This window comes from Pelmatolapia mariae, linkage group LG6 (genome assembly GCF_036321145.2).
Source record: "Pelmatolapia mariae isolate MD_Pm_ZW linkage group LG6, Pm_UMD_F_2, whole genome shotgun sequence".
NCBI classification, from domain to species: Eukaryota; Metazoa; Chordata; class Actinopteri; order Cichliformes; family Cichlidae; genus Pelmatolapia; species Pelmatolapia mariae.
Genome location: NC_086232.1, coordinates 14,386,127 through 14,405,506, shown reverse-complemented (window position 1 = coordinate 14,405,506; position 19,380 = coordinate 14,386,127). Strand labels below are relative to the sequence as shown.

The following is a 19,380-nucleotide window of genomic DNA, read 5'->3' as shown; positions in this document are numbered from 1 at the left end:
GTGTCATTTCTGTCTATGTTTAATTTTTTATAGTGAATGTGTGAATCGGAAATCACCTGATCACAGTCTAGCAAAAATGGTTAAAATGTTTGAAATATTCTACTTTATAACTATGCAACAAACAGAAAACCAGAAGACATGCTGAAGACTCACTATGGCTCCTGGTGATCCACGAGGTCCCGATCCACCTTTCAGACCAGGAGGTCCCTGGAAATATCACACATCATTTTGAATTTATATCTTATATTATTCCTAATCTTAAGAAAGTAAGAACTAAATATTAATGTGTGTGTGTTACCATAATGCCCGGGGCTCCTCTGCTCCCTCTGAACCCTTTCATGCCTGGAGGTCCATTTTTCCCAGATGTCCCATGTAAACCGGGGTCCCCCTGAGAGGAAATGAAAAGCATAGTGAAATTGAAGCATACGTTGTATTTCTATCATACACTGTGGACCTGAGAATGTGGACTGACCTTTCCACCTTCCTTCCCAGCAGTCCCAGGTAAACCATGCTCTCCAGGTACACCTGGTGCTCCTGGGTGACCTCGGTCCCCTGGTGGACCGGGCTCTCCTGATTTGCCCTGAAAAAAAATATAACAATGTTACTGGCTCAATAATACCAATGAAAACATTCAGCACATGAAGAAGAAGATATACTAAATTAGAGTAAGGATTCACACTTTCATGCTTACCTGAGGGCCCACCACACCTGACGGTCCTGGGGGTCCAGTCTTTCCTTGGAATCCCTGCAGCATAGAAAATATGGAAATAAAGCATGTTCTGATGAGTTTTTGTGTGTGGGGAGACAAAAAGAACATATTTAACCCATGACCCATGACCTCACTCACCGGCTCTCCTCTTTGACCTGGGTGACCTGGAAGCCCATCTTTCCCAGCTGGACCCTACACACAGAGACACTTGGTGAGAAATGAACAGGAGCTCAGGAAGTTAAATATGAGGTGGTAAAATACCCTTCACCTTCAACCTTTTAGACAAGTCATGAACCTGGTAATAATTTGGAATTGTAGAATATCAAATAATCACTTAGAGGTCAAATCATCTTTTAGCCAAAACTATTTTTTTGTTTGTTTGGTTTTTTTTACTGTACAGAATTTCAGCTTGATCTACAAACTCGGTTTCCTCCTAACTTGGTCTATTTTTTTCTTACAAGAAGAAGTTGTAAACAGCAATGAATCAGTTCTAAATGTACATCTATGTCAAAAAAAGTCTCCACAGCACCATTTGCAGTCCCGTGAAAAACTAAATGCACTCTTAATGCTTCCACAGGATATAAGAGGATAAAGAGCAATCAGGAGCGGGTAATCGAATGCGCTTGATTAAATGATCATCAACAAGCACAAGCACCTCTATAAAAGCAGATGTTTTGGTAGTTTAATGGTCTGGTGCATTTGGATATGCGTTAACATAATACCACAATCTTCCCAGGAGTGGATGTCCTAGCAAATTCACCCCAAGGTTAGACTCTACAGGCCTCAGTTAACAGGTTACATCTTAACATTCATGACTTTCTAAAAGAACGTTTGCAAAGTTTTATCAGAACAAACCAGAAGACTTCTGGAACAATATTGAGAACAAAGTGGAGATGTTTGGCTATGACACATGCGCACAGCGCCATGTTTGGGGAAAACCAAATACAGCATATCGGCTCAAACATCTCATACCACCTGTCAAACGCAGTGATGGAGGGCTGGGGATCTGGACTTATTTTACAGTCACAGGACCTGGGCATCTTGCAGTCATTGAGTTAAACATGAACGCCTCTGTTTGTCAAACTATTCTAGAATCAAATATGAGATAATCTGTGACAGCTGAAGTTTGGCTGAAACTGGGTCATGTAACACGACCACGATCTAAAGAACAGCAGTAAATCTACAACAAAACGGCTGGAAAACAAAAGAATCAAGGTGTTACAATGGCCTGGTCAAACAACACGTCTGAATCTAGTTGAAATACTATATTGGGACCTTAAGAGAGCTGTTCATAAATGAATGCTCGCAAACCTCAATGAGCTAAAGCAAAACTGTAAAGAAAAGTGGTCCAAAATTCCTCCACAATCCTATGAGAGACTAATGAAGACATACAGAAAATGATTATTTCAAGTTATTGCTGCTGAAAGCGGTTCTGAATCATGGGGTGTACTTATTTTTTCACAGGACTGCATACACTCCTGAGAAAAAAACTTTTTTTCACATCACTGTTTGTGTGAAATTTTGTGAATGTGTCTACATATCTCTGTACTGCACTCACAACTGCTCCTTTAGGTCCCGGTTCTCCATTCCTTCCTTGTAGCCCTTGAGGTCCCTAAAAAACAGAAAATAGTCTATAAACAGCAAAATCTAAAGATAAGTGTATATTATATGTTAAAAGTATTTTTCTTACCCTTTCTCCAGATGGTCCTGGTGGGCCATCATGTCCTGAAGCACCCTATGAAAATATAAGAGAGAAGAAGAACATGGAGGCGGTAATGGGTAGAAATATTAAACCATGGTGACAGGATTTTGCCATTGGCTAACAATACAGTCAACAAACCTTTTCTCCTGATTTACCAGTAGGCCCTCTCGCTCCCCTGGCACCTCGTGCACCCTGCCAAAGAAGAAACTTCAAAGTTAGGGCACACAAACCTGTACAGATCTGAGAAGGAAGATAATCAGTGCATCTGCAGATGTGTGTACATTACTGCTGGGCAAGTGGCAACCTGTGAGGCTCAAAAACAAAAAAGTCAATGGGGAAGTGCCAAAATGTAATTTTTTCAACAGCCACTAGAGACTTCCTGTTAAAGTGGGCCAGTGAATAAATTTAGAGCAGATGTAACCATATTTAAAGCTTCAATTACAGTTGGGGTTTTTTTTTGCCTCTATAGCTAATTTAGTCCTTCATGACAACTGTAAAGGCTTGGAGTTTTTGATAATTCACCTGTTTAATTCATTTTGAAGGCTTAAAGTTAGGGTCACAGCCTTTCTGCACACCTTTGACAGATGTGCAAATGCTGGGAGCTGTAGCAGTGAGCTTTCTGCCAGTCTTAAACTCCTCTAATCTGAGTCACTAAACTGTCTCTCTCGCCTGTGTTTGTTGTGTCTGATGCTTGTTTGGCCTAATTAGCAGATACATGTGGCTATGCTCTTCACCCATAAATTCAGAATTTTGCTAACCAGGCTTGATCGCTGATGAATCGACACTCTTTACACTCTGGAGCATGGGAATGACAAAAACACTGATGTTGTAAAACTGGGCTTCACAAACCGATTGGTGACATCACCATGGTGATGACCATATTTTCTATACAGTATGGCTCAATTTCTTTCAAGAGAGGAGAGGACAGGAGAAGAAACCATTTTGGGAAAGATGTGAAGATGTGCAGATGTGATGGTAAAATTCTTCATGCATCAGATTTTATCTGAATGGAGATGTGCTGCATCTTTCTGAACAGTGTGTCCATAAATGTGGGAGCGGCAATGTACCAGTTTTACTACAAAGGTAGTGCTTTCAGATGTTTATATGTCGATCTTTCTGTGGAGAGATTTTGTCACTGCCATAATATCTGTGCAACATACAGCCACAGAAATTTGCAAATGAGGTCAAAATAAGTTCAAAATGAGGGCTGATTCTGATGATTGCTGCTTTGTGAAAACTCAGTGATGTTGCAGCTGATGGGATATGTTGATAAAACGGTCTCCTCAATGCAGGCTGTAGCTGAAGACGTACAAAAAAAGGTTACAAAAAAAAGAACAAAATTATACAGTCTATGATCAAATCAGCCAATTTTCTTGTCCCACTTCAATTTATATTAAAAACATTATAGCATTTTCTTCATTTGTGACTAAGAATTTAGAATAAAGTATTTACATCTTTTACTTTACAGTACTGTGAAATTCAAATACATGCTATTCAGAAATCGCCACTAATTGTCTTTTGCAATATTAAACCTTTTTATTAGTCTATGTTCCAATGTAGGACTTTGCAAGAGTGCAGGATTTCTTTTTTGCTTCACTTTTTAACTAGCCAAAACTTTAATATTTGTTTCAAATCACAGAGTCTGATTCATCTTGATGGTAAGAAAGGCCACAGAAATATTCAGGCTTTTATCTTTAATAGTTTTTGAGATACTCATGTTCAGACATTGCTGCAGATTTCAATGAGAGAAGAAAAGGCCTGAAAATGGGTCAATTTAAAAAAAAAAAAAATGCCTTGAAAACTATTTGATATATGAAGCAAAGATTTCACCAAAATCATCATATTTATTTTTGCACCATAAAACTTTTATGGAAATGAAAGATTCAAGCAGAAAGCCCGTGCTGATTTGAGCCAGAATGACCCCGATATAAAGTGAGACAATGGCATCCTTGACCGTGTCCTTTCTGGCACCCATTACTCAAATATCTGTTTTGAGATGACACTCACATTTGGTCCCCTCTGGCCTGCGCTTCCTGGTTGTCCTGCAGGGCCCTGATTTAGAGGACAAAAGCAGAATATTGAAGGAAAAAGCATAATTCTTCACAGAAAATATAATCACGATGTCAAACCCTCTACTTACTTTTTTCCCTTTTTCTCCCAAAGCTCCCACTGAACCAGGAAACCCATCAGATCCCTAGGAGGAAAAAGATGCACAGATTTGCTTTGCGTACATTATATCATCAACATCTGGTTTACTTTCATTCAGTTTAGTTCACCTTCGGCCCCTGTCGCCCTGGAAATCCTGGCAGTCCCGGTACTCCCAGTTTACCCTAAAAAGAGAGGCAGTATGACTCCTAATACATGTTGTGCAATATGAGTTAGGATTATTCACTGATACTTTTACTGATCAGCTATGATTTGCTCTGTACCTTCTCTCCGGGAATACCAATAAGTCCAGCCTCCCCCTGGGGACCCAACTGGCCTTTGGGACCTTCAGGTCCATCTTCGCCTCGAGACCCTGGTGCTCCATTGTCCCCAACATCCCCCTTTGCCCCCATCTCCCCCTTGGCCCCTGGAAAACCATCCTCTCCCTGCAGCCACAGCAAAGGAGAGGAGACAGGAAGACAAAGGAATGTCCAGATAATTTAACAGACAGGATAAAACCACAGATGGTTCTGGAACAAATAAATTGTATACTGTATTTTAGGACAGATTGCGCTGTTTCTCTGTCTTTGTTACCTTCTCTCCTTTGCTGCCCTTTAAACCTCTGAGCCCATCTGCTCCCTGTCAAACAGGAAGATAGACAACAAAGCTGGAAGTCAACAAGTAAACAGAGAACACATGATACAATGTCACAGTTGGCTGTTCCTGACTTTAGCATATGGTGAAATCCAATGTGGAAGAATAATACATTTTGAGTGCGCTGACAAATCCTAAACAGTCACAATAGTAAAAACTGATTCCTCTCGCAGCGCCTGGACAATCTGTTTTTAAAGCTGGTGTGCTGGAAGCAAAAATAGGAGAAAACGGTGAGGACCTGAGTCACTCATAGGGTCAAACTGAGATGACTGGGTCAGAGCATCTCTGTAGCAGCAGGTCTTGTGGCGTGTTCCCAGCATGCACTCCTTAATACCTTCCAAATGTGTTCCAGGAAGGGACAAACTGGGAACCGGCGATTGAGTCATCGGCGCCCATGGCACATAAATGCACACGTAGAGCTACAGTAGCACAAACTGCAGCAAAAACACGTTGCTGGCTCTGACAGAAAGGTGACAGAACATGCAGTGCATCACAGCTTGCGGCTTACAGAGCTGCATAAACCTTTCAGAGTACCCGTGCTGACCCCTCTCCACTGCTACAACGGGCACATGAGCGTCAGAGGTGGACAGTGGAGCATTGAGATAAGGGCTGCTCTGATGAGTCATGTTTTGATTTACATTGCACATGCTCAGTGTGTGTTGTTTACCTGGGGCAGAGATAGCAGCAGGAAACAATGTTCTGCTCGGAAACCTTGGCATTCATGTGGATATTACTTTGGCGAGTACCACTTCCCTGTACATGGTTATAGACCACATACACACCTTCATGGCAGATGTAGTCCCTAATAACAATGGCCTCTTTAAACAGGGTAATGCCTCCTGCTACAGATTATTTAGGAATAGACTGAGGAACATCACAAGTGTTCACTCTCTGTGTTTATCATTAGTTCTTATTAATTGTCTTTTGTCCTGTCTGCCTCCCCATCTGTTGTTACATAGGGCCTGCTCCTGCTGGAGGTTTCTCCCTGTTAAAAGGAAGTTTTTCCTTCCCACTGTCGCCAAGCAGGTGCTCGTATCTGATTGGGGTTTTCTGTCATTGTAGGTTCTTTACCTTAAAATATAAAGTGCCTTGACGCAACTGTTGTGATAAAATTGAATTTATTTCAAATTCCTAAGACCTCAGTGGGATTTTACTCTCGGACAACCCACTCGCAAGTTACAAGACTCAGTGGTCAGAGAAGTCCATGCTTTGATGAGTCTGTTTTGGCAACATAAGTTGGACCTACACTATATCAGGCATGCAGTTTTGATATTGTGGATATTGTATGCTATAAATTCACTTAATTGTAAAAATGTTTTCTTTTTAGAACTTCATATATCTTCACAGAGAAGTTTCCTTTGCCAGCGTTGCTGTAGTGTCAAGTTGATACTGATATCATGTGGTTACATACACATAAGATTAACCCTACCAACTGGAAACCTCACTCTGCCTTTTAATATATCCAGAAATATACAAATTAATGGATCCATATATCCATATATCTCCAAACCAGGTTGCATTTTCTACCTTAACTCCTCGTTGCCCAGGGTATCCAACAGGCCCTTGGACACCTGGAGGACCCTAGAAATGAGCATATTCACATATTATAGTCAGTTGTAACACCATGAAAACAACATAAATCCTCAACAGAGACAACAAACTTACTGGCAGTCCTTTTTCTCCCGGGGTACCTTCTCGTCCAGGGTGACCCTGTAGACAAGACGATGTGTGAAGTTGAGGGAGTGCATCATGTCACAAGCGATCACAAAAGTAAAGAAATACAAGTGTGCATTTACTGACTGGGGGCCCGTCATTTCCTGGCAAGCCTCTCATCCCCTTCTTCCCTTGAGGACCCTGTGAGACAAAGATGAGTCAGTCAACTGAGATTCTCTTTGCTCTGAGGAAAGAATCCAAGTAAAAGACTCTTACTTTTTCTCCTGGCAGCCCTACTAACCCCTGAGGACCAGGAAAACCCTGGAGCAGAGACAGAGGATTAGCATTTCCTTACATACATGTATGCAGCTGAGTTACATTTGTGAGTGTATGTTCACTGCTTTTACAATGATTCCAGGGTTGCCCTGCTGTCCAGGTGCTCCTACTTCTCCTGGCGGCCCCTGTCACAGAAGAGACATGATGTCATCAGAACAGATCAATATAGATCTGGGGTCTTCAGCTTTTATATTACTTACTATATTTCCCTTTGAACCCTGAGCCCCATCAATTCCTCGAATGCCCTGTGAGAAGAAAAAGGATGGCGGTTAAAGAAGGAGACTACATTTTTTTATATCCTCAAATCTACTTATGTGGCCTCTAAACCAAAACATCTAAAGCACATGAGGTTTTTGTTCAGAATAATAGGACTCTGGCTAAAGACGTGCATTGTTTTGTGGGCCAACTGTGAGCTGCTACTTCCTGTGTAAGATAGTTTCTTTGCATGAGGTGTACTTTCTGCCAGTAACTTTCTCTGTCGTATGAACTCTTTATTCCTACAAAAAATAATGTCTGAGTAAACAAAGAAGCCATGCAGCTGCCATTGTTTAGATTTCTCTGGAACTATAAGCTGAAACATTATCAGATTAATCCTCTGAGTCAGGGGTCCCCAATCCCAGTCCACGAGGGCCGGTGTCCTGCAGGTTTTAGATCTCACCCTGGGTCAACACACCTGAATCACATGATTAGTTCATTACCAGGCCTCTGGAGAACTTCAAGACATGTTGAGAAGGTAATTTATCCGTTTAAGTCAGCTGTGATGGATCAAGGACACATCTAAAACCTGCAGGGACACCGGCCCTTGTGGACTGGGATTGGGGACCCCTGCTCTAAGTCCTAAGTGAAAAAGAGAACTGAACGAATGAAACAAACATTTTACATATTTAAATATTTTGATAAATATTTCAGACTTGCTGATTTTTTTCTATTCTTTTTTTCTAATTTATTTGTTGAGGAAAATGAGCAAAAATCACATGTTTGTGTGAGGAAAACATACAATACAGTCCATAAGTATTCGAACAATCACTTACAAAAAAATCAAAAAATCGAGATGCAATTGAAGGTCGGACTTTCAGCTTTAAGCTTTAAAGTATAGCATTAACTGTTCAGGAATAAGACTTTTTCTTTTTAATAAAATAACATTTTCAGAGGCTATTTCAGAAACCATGGACGTCACCAAAATATTGTGTTTCCTCCCTTGAGATGCACTCAGAACTGTGCAGGCTCTTTTAGATGTTGTATGTCTCTTACCTGGCTTTCCTCTTCTTGAGTATAACCCCTGGTTTTCACCTTGTAAAGGTGTCTCTGGACTGTAGGCCTTGACAATGATTCATTTACATCCTTGATAATGTTCCTAGTTGGTTTTCTTTACCAAGGAAAGAATTTAGCAATCCACTTCAGTTGTCTTCCATGGTCTCAGGTTTCAAGTCTTGTGATGTTAATGAGCTGGTCAGTGCATTCCTACATTTTAAGAATCTACCAGATTGTTGGTTTGGTTATCTCTGACAGGCTTATTTTGATTTTTCATCCTTCTTGACTTCAACATATTTTTGGGCCTTATATCGAGAGTTCCAGTGAACGACTACCAAGAAGAAGATGAACAACGCTGGGAACCAACTCCTGTCATGAGCTTAACTTGTCATGACTAACTGAGGGAACAGGACTCACAACCATAAGGCTGCTTGTCACTCAACTGTCCAGTAACTTTTGGGCATGTGAAAATGGTGGACTGTGTATAAAAATAGCTGTTATTCATAAACAGTTGTAACCCCTGAATTAAAGACAAAAGGCTGCACTTCAATCAGATCTCAATTGTTTTTAACATCCACTGTGGTGGTGTGCAGAGGTAAAACTATTGCTTGTGAAGCAATAAGCTACAATTAAACACTTCAGGTAACTTTTGATCAGTCCTGCACATTGTTTTAGAGGCATTTTTGTCCTTTTCTTTGTACAAAACAGCTTCAGACTGGATTTACTCACATAAACTGTGCACGTCAGGTCTGTCGACAGCATTTCTACCACTTTTGCTCTTGCACTGAACTCTGTCGACGGCTGTTCTTAAATTTTGTCCATCTGCATACAGTCTGTTTGACTGCGGACTGGTGACGTTCAAACTCTTTAGAGATGGTTCTATAACCAATTCCAGCTTGATCAGCATCAACACCTTTCTGTCTGGAGTCCTCCTGCTCACACCTGGTTGTCATCACATGTGAATCAAATTTCAACTTCCAGTGTACTCGTAATAGTAGAAGTTTCCCTTTCACTGATATGTAATATTCGATGGCGTTATAATCTAATGATATTTCAGGTCATTATTAGAATTTTTAAGTGTCCTTCAGCTGTAAGGAGGAGGGTGTATTTCCCCTACACTTTTTTTTTCTAAAGCTTGTTACATAAAACCCCTGGGACTGGAAACAATTTAAAAATGATCAACTGCACCACTGGTTTAGGTATACCACCTTTCCTGCTTGAGGCTTTTAAAGCGTAATGAACCAACATCAATGAATAAATTTAAACAAAGCAAAGAGCATTGTCGGATGCCGACAAGCGCGAACGTGTGTTGCTACAAGTGCAAACATACGTTACACAAAATGAAACGACTCCAGGCCAGCAGACAGCTTCTTTCTCAGATAAGAATTACATAACACAATGTTAACAAATGGAGAAGTGGTGCAACTTTGTGATTAGGTATTATCTCCTGGAATTATCTGATAGTTACACCACAGCTGGATTCATGCGGCTGATGTAAAAGAGGGGTTTTTTTTTCAATGCTAAACACAGAGTTAGCACAGAACTGTAATCACTCTTATCTTACATTGTCTGCTGTTGTTAGCTGTAGATGTTAATGTGTGAAAAGGTGGTGCATTAAAAATGATAAGGTTCACACTCACTTGCATGCCTGGGGGACCGGGCCGACCTCTGGGGCCAGTCATACCTCTGGGTCCCTGAAACACAGATCAGTTAATATAAATAAGATAATGTAGCATGCAGTAGAGATTGTGCACCATCTTGCAGCCACATTTTAGCCACCGCTTTCTGTTGCAAACTTAAGTCTCAAACTGACTGGTTCTTACATAGCACTCAAAGTGCTTTATACAGCTTACGTCATTCGTACAAGCCCTTTTTTCTATGCTTAAGTGCTTTCTATCTAACATTAATACACACTCACAACCTAAGGTTAATTTTATTTTAATCACACAAATCGACAAGAGCTGCAATGGTAAAGAGCAAACTGCCTCCAGTCCAGGACATAAACAATTGCATCGTACTACTAACACTATGTCAGTTCTTTGCAAGTATCTGCACAAACAGCAGGTTAACACAAAGCTATCCCAGAACCCAAAGTGAAGCCGAGTGAGTGTTCATTTTAGTCCAGCCTAAAGTTCAACAAGTAACAAAGGCAGTGATGAGCAGTCAGGCCTGTAGGACTGTGTTTCTACCTGTTCATGTTTCTAAAGTTGAATCACTGTGGAGATCGCTTTAAAGTGACTTTGGGCTAGTTTTCATCTTTGTTTTGAGTTTTCGGCTTTGTGTTTGTATGTAAACACTAACAGAAAGATCACATGTGTGTCTTCATTAGGACAGCGATTTGTGTTGGTGTGTGGGACTGTAGTATAAGGTTTATATTGTTAATGGATAATTATGTGACGGTGCATTCCAGGTCATGTTACTGAGAAAGCAATCTACTTTCTCCAGTGAGTAATTAAGTAGCATACTGCATTACATTTAAGAAAAGTAACAAAAAATGTGTAATATATCACTCACTGACTCCAATACTGGCAAATGGTCTAACTCAGGGGTGGGCAATCTCAGTCCACGAGGGCCGGTGTCCCTGCAGGTTTTAGATCTCACCTTGGGTCAACACACCTGAATCACATGATTAGTTCGTTACCAGGCCTCTGGAGAACTTCAGGACATGTTGAGGAGCTAATTTAGCCATTTAAATCAGCTGTGTTGGTTCGAGGACACATCTAAAACCTACAGGGACACCGGCCCTCGTGGACTGAGATTGCCCACCCCTGGTCTAACTGAATATGCTGAATGGCACTAGGGTGTGTTTGTGTAAACACTCACAGCATCACCTGGTTGTCCTCTCGGCCCAGGTGGCCCCTGAGAACCCTGTTTTAAAAAAAAAAGCAAACATGAATAACCATAAATAGAAGCACCTGCACACATGAAATACACCTACAACTGCCACGACCTCTCACCTTCTCTCCCAGCTCTCCAGGAGGACCTACAGGGCCTGGCTTCCCTCTGTCGCCCTGAGAAATTACACACATGGGAGCTGACAAGCGCTATTCAGAGTTATCTACTTAACAGGAACTTTTTCAGCCACATAACTTACGTTATGCCCTTTGTCTCCAGGGAGACCAGGCAAGCCATCAAATCCCCTGTCTCCCTTTAAGAAAGATGAAAACGAGAAAGTTAATGTCTCAGTTTAAGGAGACGCAAAAGTGAGGTGTGACTGAGACTTTAGCTCACCTTTGCTCCAGTCTCCCCTATTTCACCACGACCCCCGTCTGCACCTGCTCGACCCTAAAAAACACACACAGACCCAGACATGGTAGTAGTTTAGTCACAGAAATAACTACTTTAAATCGATGTATATAACAGTTTCAACAATAAAAACTGTAGTAAGTATTCACACCCGTTTCCCAAGTCGCCCATTCTGACCGGAGATACCTGGCTGTCCTGGAGGGCCCTACAGGAAAAATAAAATCATCAAAGGAACAAGATCCAGGTGATATGTTGCCAATGGTGAATTGTGTTAACAAACAGAGTCTAACTGGTGCTCCAGTGTGTTTAAACTAACTTACTGGTGGTCCCATCTCACCAGTGGCCCCCTTCAGCCCAGAGGGGCCTGGTGCACCCTGAGAAAAGAACATATTGATATTATTGAGGTATTTATTTAATAGTAAGAATTTTTTAAAAATTGCAAATTGCAAATATATATTTAAAAAAAGGAAAAAAATTGGAAATTGGAAGTGTTTGTTTAGGAAGAATACACATAGACAAATGAATGTTTCAGTTACATAAGCAACCACTCAACCTTTTAAATGCACATATGCACTTACTACATGAATCAAATCTATGTTTATGCACTCTCATATACCAGGTTACAGGCAAAAAATGTGAACGATAGGTGCTATCATATGCTGCAGAAATTCACATAAATCTATTTAATGCATATTACATGGTCACACAATCGTCACTGCATAGGTCATTAATGGTTAAATAAAAGAGATGCACTCAGATTCAAGCCCTAAGGGCCTAAAACTGCATTCTTTTTGATGTCCAGCAGAGGGCGACTCAACTGGTTGTAAAGACTTCCAGTTGTATAGAAATCTATGGAAAAAACGGCCCCTGATTCTGCTCTAGGTGACTTCAGTAAATGTTTTTCTTGCTTAGTTTATGAGCTCAGTTTCATGATTTTGGTCATAGGGAAGACAACATGAAGTTGATTTTGTGAATTATGGTCATCTTTAGATTATCCGGGATATCCTCACTGCCCAACGACTTGTCAATCACAAGTCAGCATGCAAACCTTCGTAAATTACTCCCTATATCCTGCAAATGCTTCAACTGCCAAGTACTGTGTGAGAAATAACTTTTAAAATCCTCTGGGCTGCCAGAGTTTACATAAATAATGAGGGATGCACTCACCAGTGGCCCAGGTCTTCCCCTGAGGCCGAGTGACCCTGGAGGTCCCTTCATAGCCAGCTAGGAGACAAAGAAGAACCAGTATAGAAGAGATAGTCTGGTTTTAATCATCTTCAGAGCTATACAGTATATAAGCTACACTTCTGAGTAAGCTGTATGTGCAGCATGCAACTGTTTGTATACCTTGGTCTGCTGCAGGATGGCCTGAGCTTGTGCTTCTTGTGCAGAAACCACAGAACCTGTCTTTGGATCGCCACCTGAGTGGAACTGCACACAGAGGCAAAGACACACACACAGTTGAGCGGACATGATACTCACAAGTCAAACTAAATACTCCTCCCAGTGGCCACTGCATTGCACTGCTGCTCTGGTCTTGCATAAGAAGGTGCAGATGGAAGACATTTTGAAGCCAGAATAAATAAGCTGTAAAACATTTCATTGTTTTATGATTCTGACAGCAACATGAATGCTATGCTGTGGGCCTCGCAGCCACCAGATCTCAGCACAAGTGATTCATTTTTAAAGAGATCAGTAAAATAAATGATCACCCTCAATCACCTGATTTGACACAGAAACTGCACCAAATATATTTTGCTGTAAACAAAAACGTGCACTATAAAAGCTTTCAGAGGCAAACAGATGGATCATTTCTGTAACAACCCATTCCTCTGGCATTACTGGCATTCAAACATTCCCATTTGCCCTAAGGCTTTGTTGAAGGTTAACAGGACCAAATAACTGCTGCAGCAACATTAATGCAGCTTGTTAGCCTCAGGCAGCGCTGTGCTATCTTTGTGTTACCGGTATAAGCATGATGTTTCCTGGGGGACCTGGTATCCCATCAACACCATTAAGGCCTGGCCGCCCTGGAGGACCCTGACAAGAGAGATATGAGAACGTTTATGGAGACTTGTCGATGTGTGGAGCACTCAGCCATTCACTCTGCATACAGAGGGCAGTCCTCACCGGCTCTCCAGCGTCTCCTCGAGGTCCCACTGGTCCCGTGACTCCAGGTGGCCCCGGCTCTCCCTGCAAACACACAGACGAGCAGTCAGCAAGTCAGTATGACTGAATCTATTTAATTCAAATAATTAAAACGTTTGTTCTTTTTCTTAAATAGTGAATGAAATTGTGTTTCATGTTATATCTCATGCAGTAAGCATCGCTAACCTCGGGCCCTGGAGGTCCATAGGGTCCTGTGATCTGTGTTCCCTAAAATTTCACATGAAAAAAAGTTTTTACATTCAGGTTATTTTGGTAAAATACAACCACTCAAACCACTTAAAACAGGATTTGTATGCACGCTATACCTGATACCTGAGCAGATATTAGTTAACAACAGCAAAATCATATATATATATATATATATATATATATATATATATATATATATATATACATATATATATATACATATATATATATATATACATATATATATATACATATATATATATAGGAGTCCTGTACTCCTATAGGTGTACAGGACTCGACTACGGACTTTATTCAGATGCCAGTCTGTCACTGCTCACACACCTGCATCTGATCCAAAACTCTACAGCTCAGCTGTTAAAAGGCACACATGAGACCACATATCAAACACTGACTTTCTTGCATAAGCTCCCAGTTAGTTTTAGAATAGATTTTAAGATTTTATTGTTTAATTTAAAGTGCTGTGTCATGTTTTATTTATTTATTGTGATTTGGGCTATTTGAGTTATTTCAAAGAAAGTGAGGGATTAGATTAGCTCGCCCAGAGTTTTCTGTCTCATTCTCTTGTGTCAGTTTCCCCAGCTTTCCACGTGTCTGTATTTCCTGTTTACTTTCTAGTCTCACTTCCTGTTTTATTTTGGTAGTTATTTGTCTCTGGTGTCTGATGTCTAGTTTTGCTTTCCTCCCGCATATTGTCGTCTGTGACTATTTGTACCTGTGCCTTGTTGCCCTCCTGTGTCCAGTCGTCTACAGTCAGTCTTTGTCTGACCATCTGTTAATCCTTCCAGCATTTTTTAACTTGCTGCCGGTCATTTATTTTACCTATTCTTGCATCCCTTCAATTACTTTTAGTGAAATTCAGAATCGACTTTAAAATTCTGTTGATTCATATAAAGCTCTACATGGACAGGTCGCTTCTGAAACCTTATCACAGCAGCTGGCCTCTCATCTTCTAGCCAGGTCTAAAACATGTAATAGACATGCCAGTCCACTGAGTCGGTTTTACGTTGTGGAGAGGCAAACTGTGAAATGGACACGAATGCAGAAGTTGCAGTACCAGCAAGGGGAGATAATATCTTTAAGGCAAAGAATTCAGTAGTGAACAAAACATGGTGATTAACAGGGCCGTTAATCACCAGAAATTATCAAGTGCTTTAGAGACAGGTGCATTTACATTTACAACAAAAAACAGTTTAAAAGTACATGAAATACATGAAAAACTGAGAGGTGTGTTTTGCGTTGTTAACTCGTTATTGTGGAAAGTAAAAGTCACAGTGTTTTAATGTTCATTAAAAAGTGTTCAGAATGTGTAAACTGATGAAGTATCATCTCTTTTCTTACCGCTCCCAAATACCCTGGCTCGCCTTTCTGTCCTTTCTCTGGTATATCCTGACAAGAAGAGTGAGCATCATTATTGTAGATGCAGGCAAGTTTTCTGTATGTTTACATGTAGAATTGGATAAATGTGTTGATGGTACCTGTGCGTTAATGGAGAATTCCCGCTCTCTCTCCGCAGGTCCATAGCGGTCATCATATTCTTCCTCATACTCATACTCGTTCACGTGGTGGTAGTTTGTTGTGTTGTCGTAGTCTTCGTACTCTATGATCTATCCGACAGACGCGCAGATACAAACGGTGAAGGACAGAAAGAAGCAGATGGAGCACAAACAGACACAACAGGTCCGAGCTCGTGATGCTGTTCTTGCTGCTCAATCTCACCTCGTACTCTGTGACATTTGGACCGGCGGTCACCGTGGAAACATAGGAGTCATCATAGAGGTCGCTGAAGTCAAACTCTTCGTATTCTTCGACCACGTGTTTCTTTGGCGGTCTCTCCACCTAAAGTGCAAGTACAATAGAATCAAAATAGATTAATAATTTGAGGCCTTTTAGGACATTACGGATGTTTAAACTTCCTCTCCCAGCCTGTTGGACTCAGAAATATCACGACAACTCTAAAAAAGGTGCAGCGTACTCCAGTTTTTTAGTGGTGCCCTAATTCCATGTGTTCTATTGGCTTCCTGGTTGCATTTCTAGTGGTGCTACATTAAAAACAAACTGAACCCAGTAAAACAGGATTCTTTCCGTGTGTTTTGAACTTGAAGCCAATGGGAAGAGGAAGAGGATTTGAAGCTTTTCCCAGAAGTGTGGTCCGTTGGCAGACGGACCCTGGCGAGCTACTCTGAACCACAAGAGCCATGTAATGTGCTTCACTACAAGCACGGGAAGAAACAGAGAAAGAGATAAAATGTAAGAGGGGGAGAACTGGTAGCTTTTATGACTTTATTTTAAGATACAAGGGAAATAAACAGCCCTGTGGTGCTTCTCAAAACGCAGCTACAATAAGAGGCATGAGTGCGTGTCTGAGAGAAAAAAATTTATTACATACTGGCAACTAAAATAGTGTGAGCTAATGATCTTTCCCTCCACACAGTGAACATATTTTCATAGCTTTTAATTTATGACACCTAGAGGATTTCAGAGAAGAGAAATATGACCAGCATAGTGTAATTAAACCATTCGTCTTTTTTGTCATATCTGGTTTCTAAAATGCCCATAAATACTGGTAAAAGTTTCCCTGCCGCTTGTAACCTTGGGGGGACACCTTTAATTTTGTGGATTTACAGCATTCAACACCTGAGATGCCTCACAGTTGTGTGTGCCTGTGAAACTCACCGCTCATTTCCCTTCCTTGTCTCTGACTCACCGTTAAAGAGGACTTACCTCTTCGGCCTTTGTTAATATGCTGTTGTAGGGTAAAGGTGCGTCACAGTCTGGGATGTAGTCCTGACAGTACGTCTCCGCTGCTCTGGGGTCGTCGATGATCAGTAGTTGCTGGATGTCTCCCTGTGTCCCAGAAACACACACCAAGCTGAACTCGGAAAAGTCTGTGACTCCACTTTAGCTGTCAGGAATGCACGTTAAGGATGCCATTAATTGTAATCACTGAACAATATCACTGGCCCATCCACGTGTCTGTAACATCTCTATCTTCTGTGTTCATTTAGACGGATCAAAGTGACTTAACGGGCTGTTTTTATCGCCGCTCCGCACGTAATCGTCTCCAGAGCTTCAGTCTCAAATGGAGCCAGTTAAGACAGACACAAGCTCTTTCTTCTTCTCTCTGTTTTACACATGTACACACACATTAACGGATGGCGAGTCCAAGCCAAACGCGCCTGGGAGTTGTTCACTTAAGCAGCTGGACCACCTGACAAAGCAAAGGTTACAGTTTGCACATTTTGCATCTGTGTCAAAACGACCGCAGATGCTTTTAAAGTGTGCACAGATTTGTTTATTTTAATGGATTATTCATTTTTTGCAATATCCACGGATGAGCTCCGGGAACAAATATTAATAAATACACCAGTAAATAATATTAAGAAATTAAGCCGTTCAAGAACTTAAACTGCACTGCATCCACCCACACAACCACTGGAGGGCGATGCAATGGGGAAAAGGCTCGATTCATTTCTCACTATTTGACTGACAAATCAAACAAGCGGCAACAAGCAGAGACACCTCCTCACCGCACACAAAGACCTTATTGTGGGTCCTCATCGTTTGTTTTTTTTGCATGTTTTTATAGTTTTTATCAAAGACAAATGAGCTTCTGGTTTTCCTAAATACACTGCAAAAAAAAAAAAAAAGACATTTTCATGGTGACCCTGAGAGCTCAAATGCACTGCAACTTGAGAAAAGAAAAATGCTGCAAAAGCACGCAAAACATCGCAAAACACGCAATATCTGAAGACGAATAAAACATAATGGAAGTAGGAAATCTCACTAAACACAACTGAGTAAGGAATTTATTCAACTTCCACTGTTTTGTGTGCTTTTGCAGCATTTTCCTATTTGTTGGTGGGGTTTTTTAAGTTGCGGTGAGTTTGACCTCTATGGGCCACCGTACATTACAATTGGCAATGACCTTCACCACGGCTCACTTGACATTTCACTTGTAACCCCCTCCTTGTCACCGATCTACCTCAAACACATCTTCATCCAGCAGCCGTGTTCCAAACACGGTAACACCCTCAGTGCTGACGTGGGGGTCGTGACCTCTGAGCAGGTCAAGGGTGTTCAGCTTCTCACAGTCCAGGTAGAGAGTCACTGACTGCCCATCCACACTGTAGGCTATTCTGTGCCAACTAGTAACAAAGAGAGAAGAAAGTTACTCTATCCAAAGCTCCTGCTGGTTGAGAAGGTGTGCCTGTAAGTACAGAGAAAGATCTGAGCATATTTTCAATTCAATTCAATTCAATTTTATTTATATAGCACAAAATCACAACAACAGTCACCTCGAGGCGCTTTATATTGTAAGGTAGACCCTACAATACAGAGAAAAAACCCAACAATCATATGACCCCCTATGAGCAAGCACTTTGGCGACAGTGGGAAGGAAAAACTCCCTTTTAACAGGAAGAAACCTCCAGCAGAACCAGGCTCAGAGAGAAGCGGCATCTGCTGTGACCAGTTGGGGTGAGAGAAGGAAGAGGGAAGCCTAAACAGTAACAGATTCACATATGATGTTTTTACTAACATTAATAGTCTCTTTTTCCCCCTCATATTAATACTACTAAATGCTTCTTAAAAATTCTACTCCTCTGTTCATCGTTAGGGACTAAAGACGAAAAGCACATGCACACAGCACATATTACCACACGTTATCTGCAGTAAACAAATGAATAAAGAAAGAAATAAGAACACAGAATCGTCATCGTGGGTGGCTGTGTATGTGTGTAGTTACCCACTTGCCATCAGCCAGGTTGACCTTCCTAAAAGTGGGGTAAAGGTCTGGAGGGGGCTGGCCCTCATGGTCCTCATACAGGAATACAGGAGAACGGCCGATCTCTATGCCCAGCTGCTGTGTGCCCTGACAGATGCAGACACAGAGACCAGAAGGAAAACATGTCATGTTCATGAAATGATCATAAGAAAGAAAGACCTCCAAGATTTCCTTATATTTCATATGCACACAGGAATGCATGGATTTGTTTCCTGTAGCCATCATAGGATGAAACCAACCAGAAAAAAGCAGGTTTTAGGTTGGGGGCCTTTTTATTTTTGTAACTGCAGCATAAAAATCTGCTGGAGAGAGCTAATGTGCTCACATTTTTCCAGCTAGCATAAACACACTTAAATTAGATTAGTCCAAAATTATAATTTTGACAAAAATGATCTTTATCAGAGATGACCAAACTCCCATTCTGATGACAAGCTGTGCTTCAGGTGCAGGTTGCAGTGCCAGTGCAGATCCAGTGTTTCATATATTAGTATGGTGACATAACTTCATTATAAAATGTATCGT

The 19,380-nt window shown here is 41.1% G+C and overlaps 1 protein-coding gene across 1 annotated transcript in view; it reads right to left on the bottom strand.

Moving 5' to 3' along the window:
* The window catches only part of LOC134629005 (collagen alpha-1(XI) chain-like), a 46,612-nt gene that overhangs the window by 16,779 nt on the left and 10,453 nt on the right, over positions 1 to 19,380 (bottom strand). Inside the window, exons 4-40 of the mRNA XM_063475879.1 lie at positions 18,824 to 18,945; positions 18,058 to 18,220; positions 16,797 to 16,919; positions 15,792 to 15,911; positions 15,551 to 15,679; positions 15,414 to 15,461; positions 14,031 to 14,072; positions 13,827 to 13,889; positions 13,662 to 13,736; positions 13,044 to 13,127; positions 12,864 to 12,920; positions 12,017 to 12,070; positions 11,848 to 11,901; positions 11,682 to 11,735; positions 11,545 to 11,598; positions 11,408 to 11,461; positions 11,274 to 11,318; positions 10,091 to 10,144; positions 7,400 to 7,444; positions 7,271 to 7,324; positions 7,140 to 7,184; positions 7,011 to 7,064; positions 6,876 to 6,920; positions 6,738 to 6,791; positions 5,151 to 5,195; positions 4,841 to 5,002; positions 4,688 to 4,741; positions 4,552 to 4,605; positions 4,419 to 4,463; positions 2,550 to 2,603; positions 2,400 to 2,444; positions 2,268 to 2,321; positions 848 to 901; positions 692 to 745; positions 473 to 580; positions 299 to 388; positions 154 to 207 (exon numbers count right to left, since the gene is read on the bottom strand). Coding sequence (XP_063331949.1) covers positions 154 to 207; positions 299 to 388; positions 473 to 580; positions 692 to 745; positions 848 to 901; positions 2,268 to 2,321; positions 2,400 to 2,444; positions 2,550 to 2,603; positions 4,419 to 4,463; positions 4,552 to 4,605; positions 4,688 to 4,741; positions 4,841 to 5,002; positions 5,151 to 5,195; positions 6,738 to 6,791; positions 6,876 to 6,920; positions 7,011 to 7,064; positions 7,140 to 7,184; positions 7,271 to 7,324; positions 7,400 to 7,444; positions 10,091 to 10,144; positions 11,274 to 11,318; positions 11,408 to 11,461; positions 11,545 to 11,598; positions 11,682 to 11,735; positions 11,848 to 11,901; positions 12,017 to 12,070; positions 12,864 to 12,920; positions 13,044 to 13,127; positions 13,662 to 13,736; positions 13,827 to 13,889; positions 14,031 to 14,072; positions 15,414 to 15,461; positions 15,551 to 15,679; positions 15,792 to 15,911; positions 16,797 to 16,919; positions 18,058 to 18,220; positions 18,824 to 18,945 — 2,565 coding nt within the window. The remainder of the gene's footprint in view (positions 1 to 153; positions 208 to 298; positions 389 to 472; positions 581 to 691; positions 746 to 847; positions 902 to 2,267; positions 2,322 to 2,399; positions 2,445 to 2,549; positions 2,604 to 4,418; positions 4,464 to 4,551; positions 4,606 to 4,687; positions 4,742 to 4,840; positions 5,003 to 5,150; positions 5,196 to 6,737; positions 6,792 to 6,875; positions 6,921 to 7,010; positions 7,065 to 7,139; positions 7,185 to 7,270; positions 7,325 to 7,399; positions 7,445 to 10,090; positions 10,145 to 11,273; positions 11,319 to 11,407; positions 11,462 to 11,544; positions 11,599 to 11,681; positions 11,736 to 11,847; positions 11,902 to 12,016; positions 12,071 to 12,863; positions 12,921 to 13,043; positions 13,128 to 13,661; positions 13,737 to 13,826; positions 13,890 to 14,030; positions 14,073 to 15,413; positions 15,462 to 15,550; positions 15,680 to 15,791; positions 15,912 to 16,796; positions 16,920 to 18,057; positions 18,221 to 18,823; positions 18,946 to 19,380) is intronic.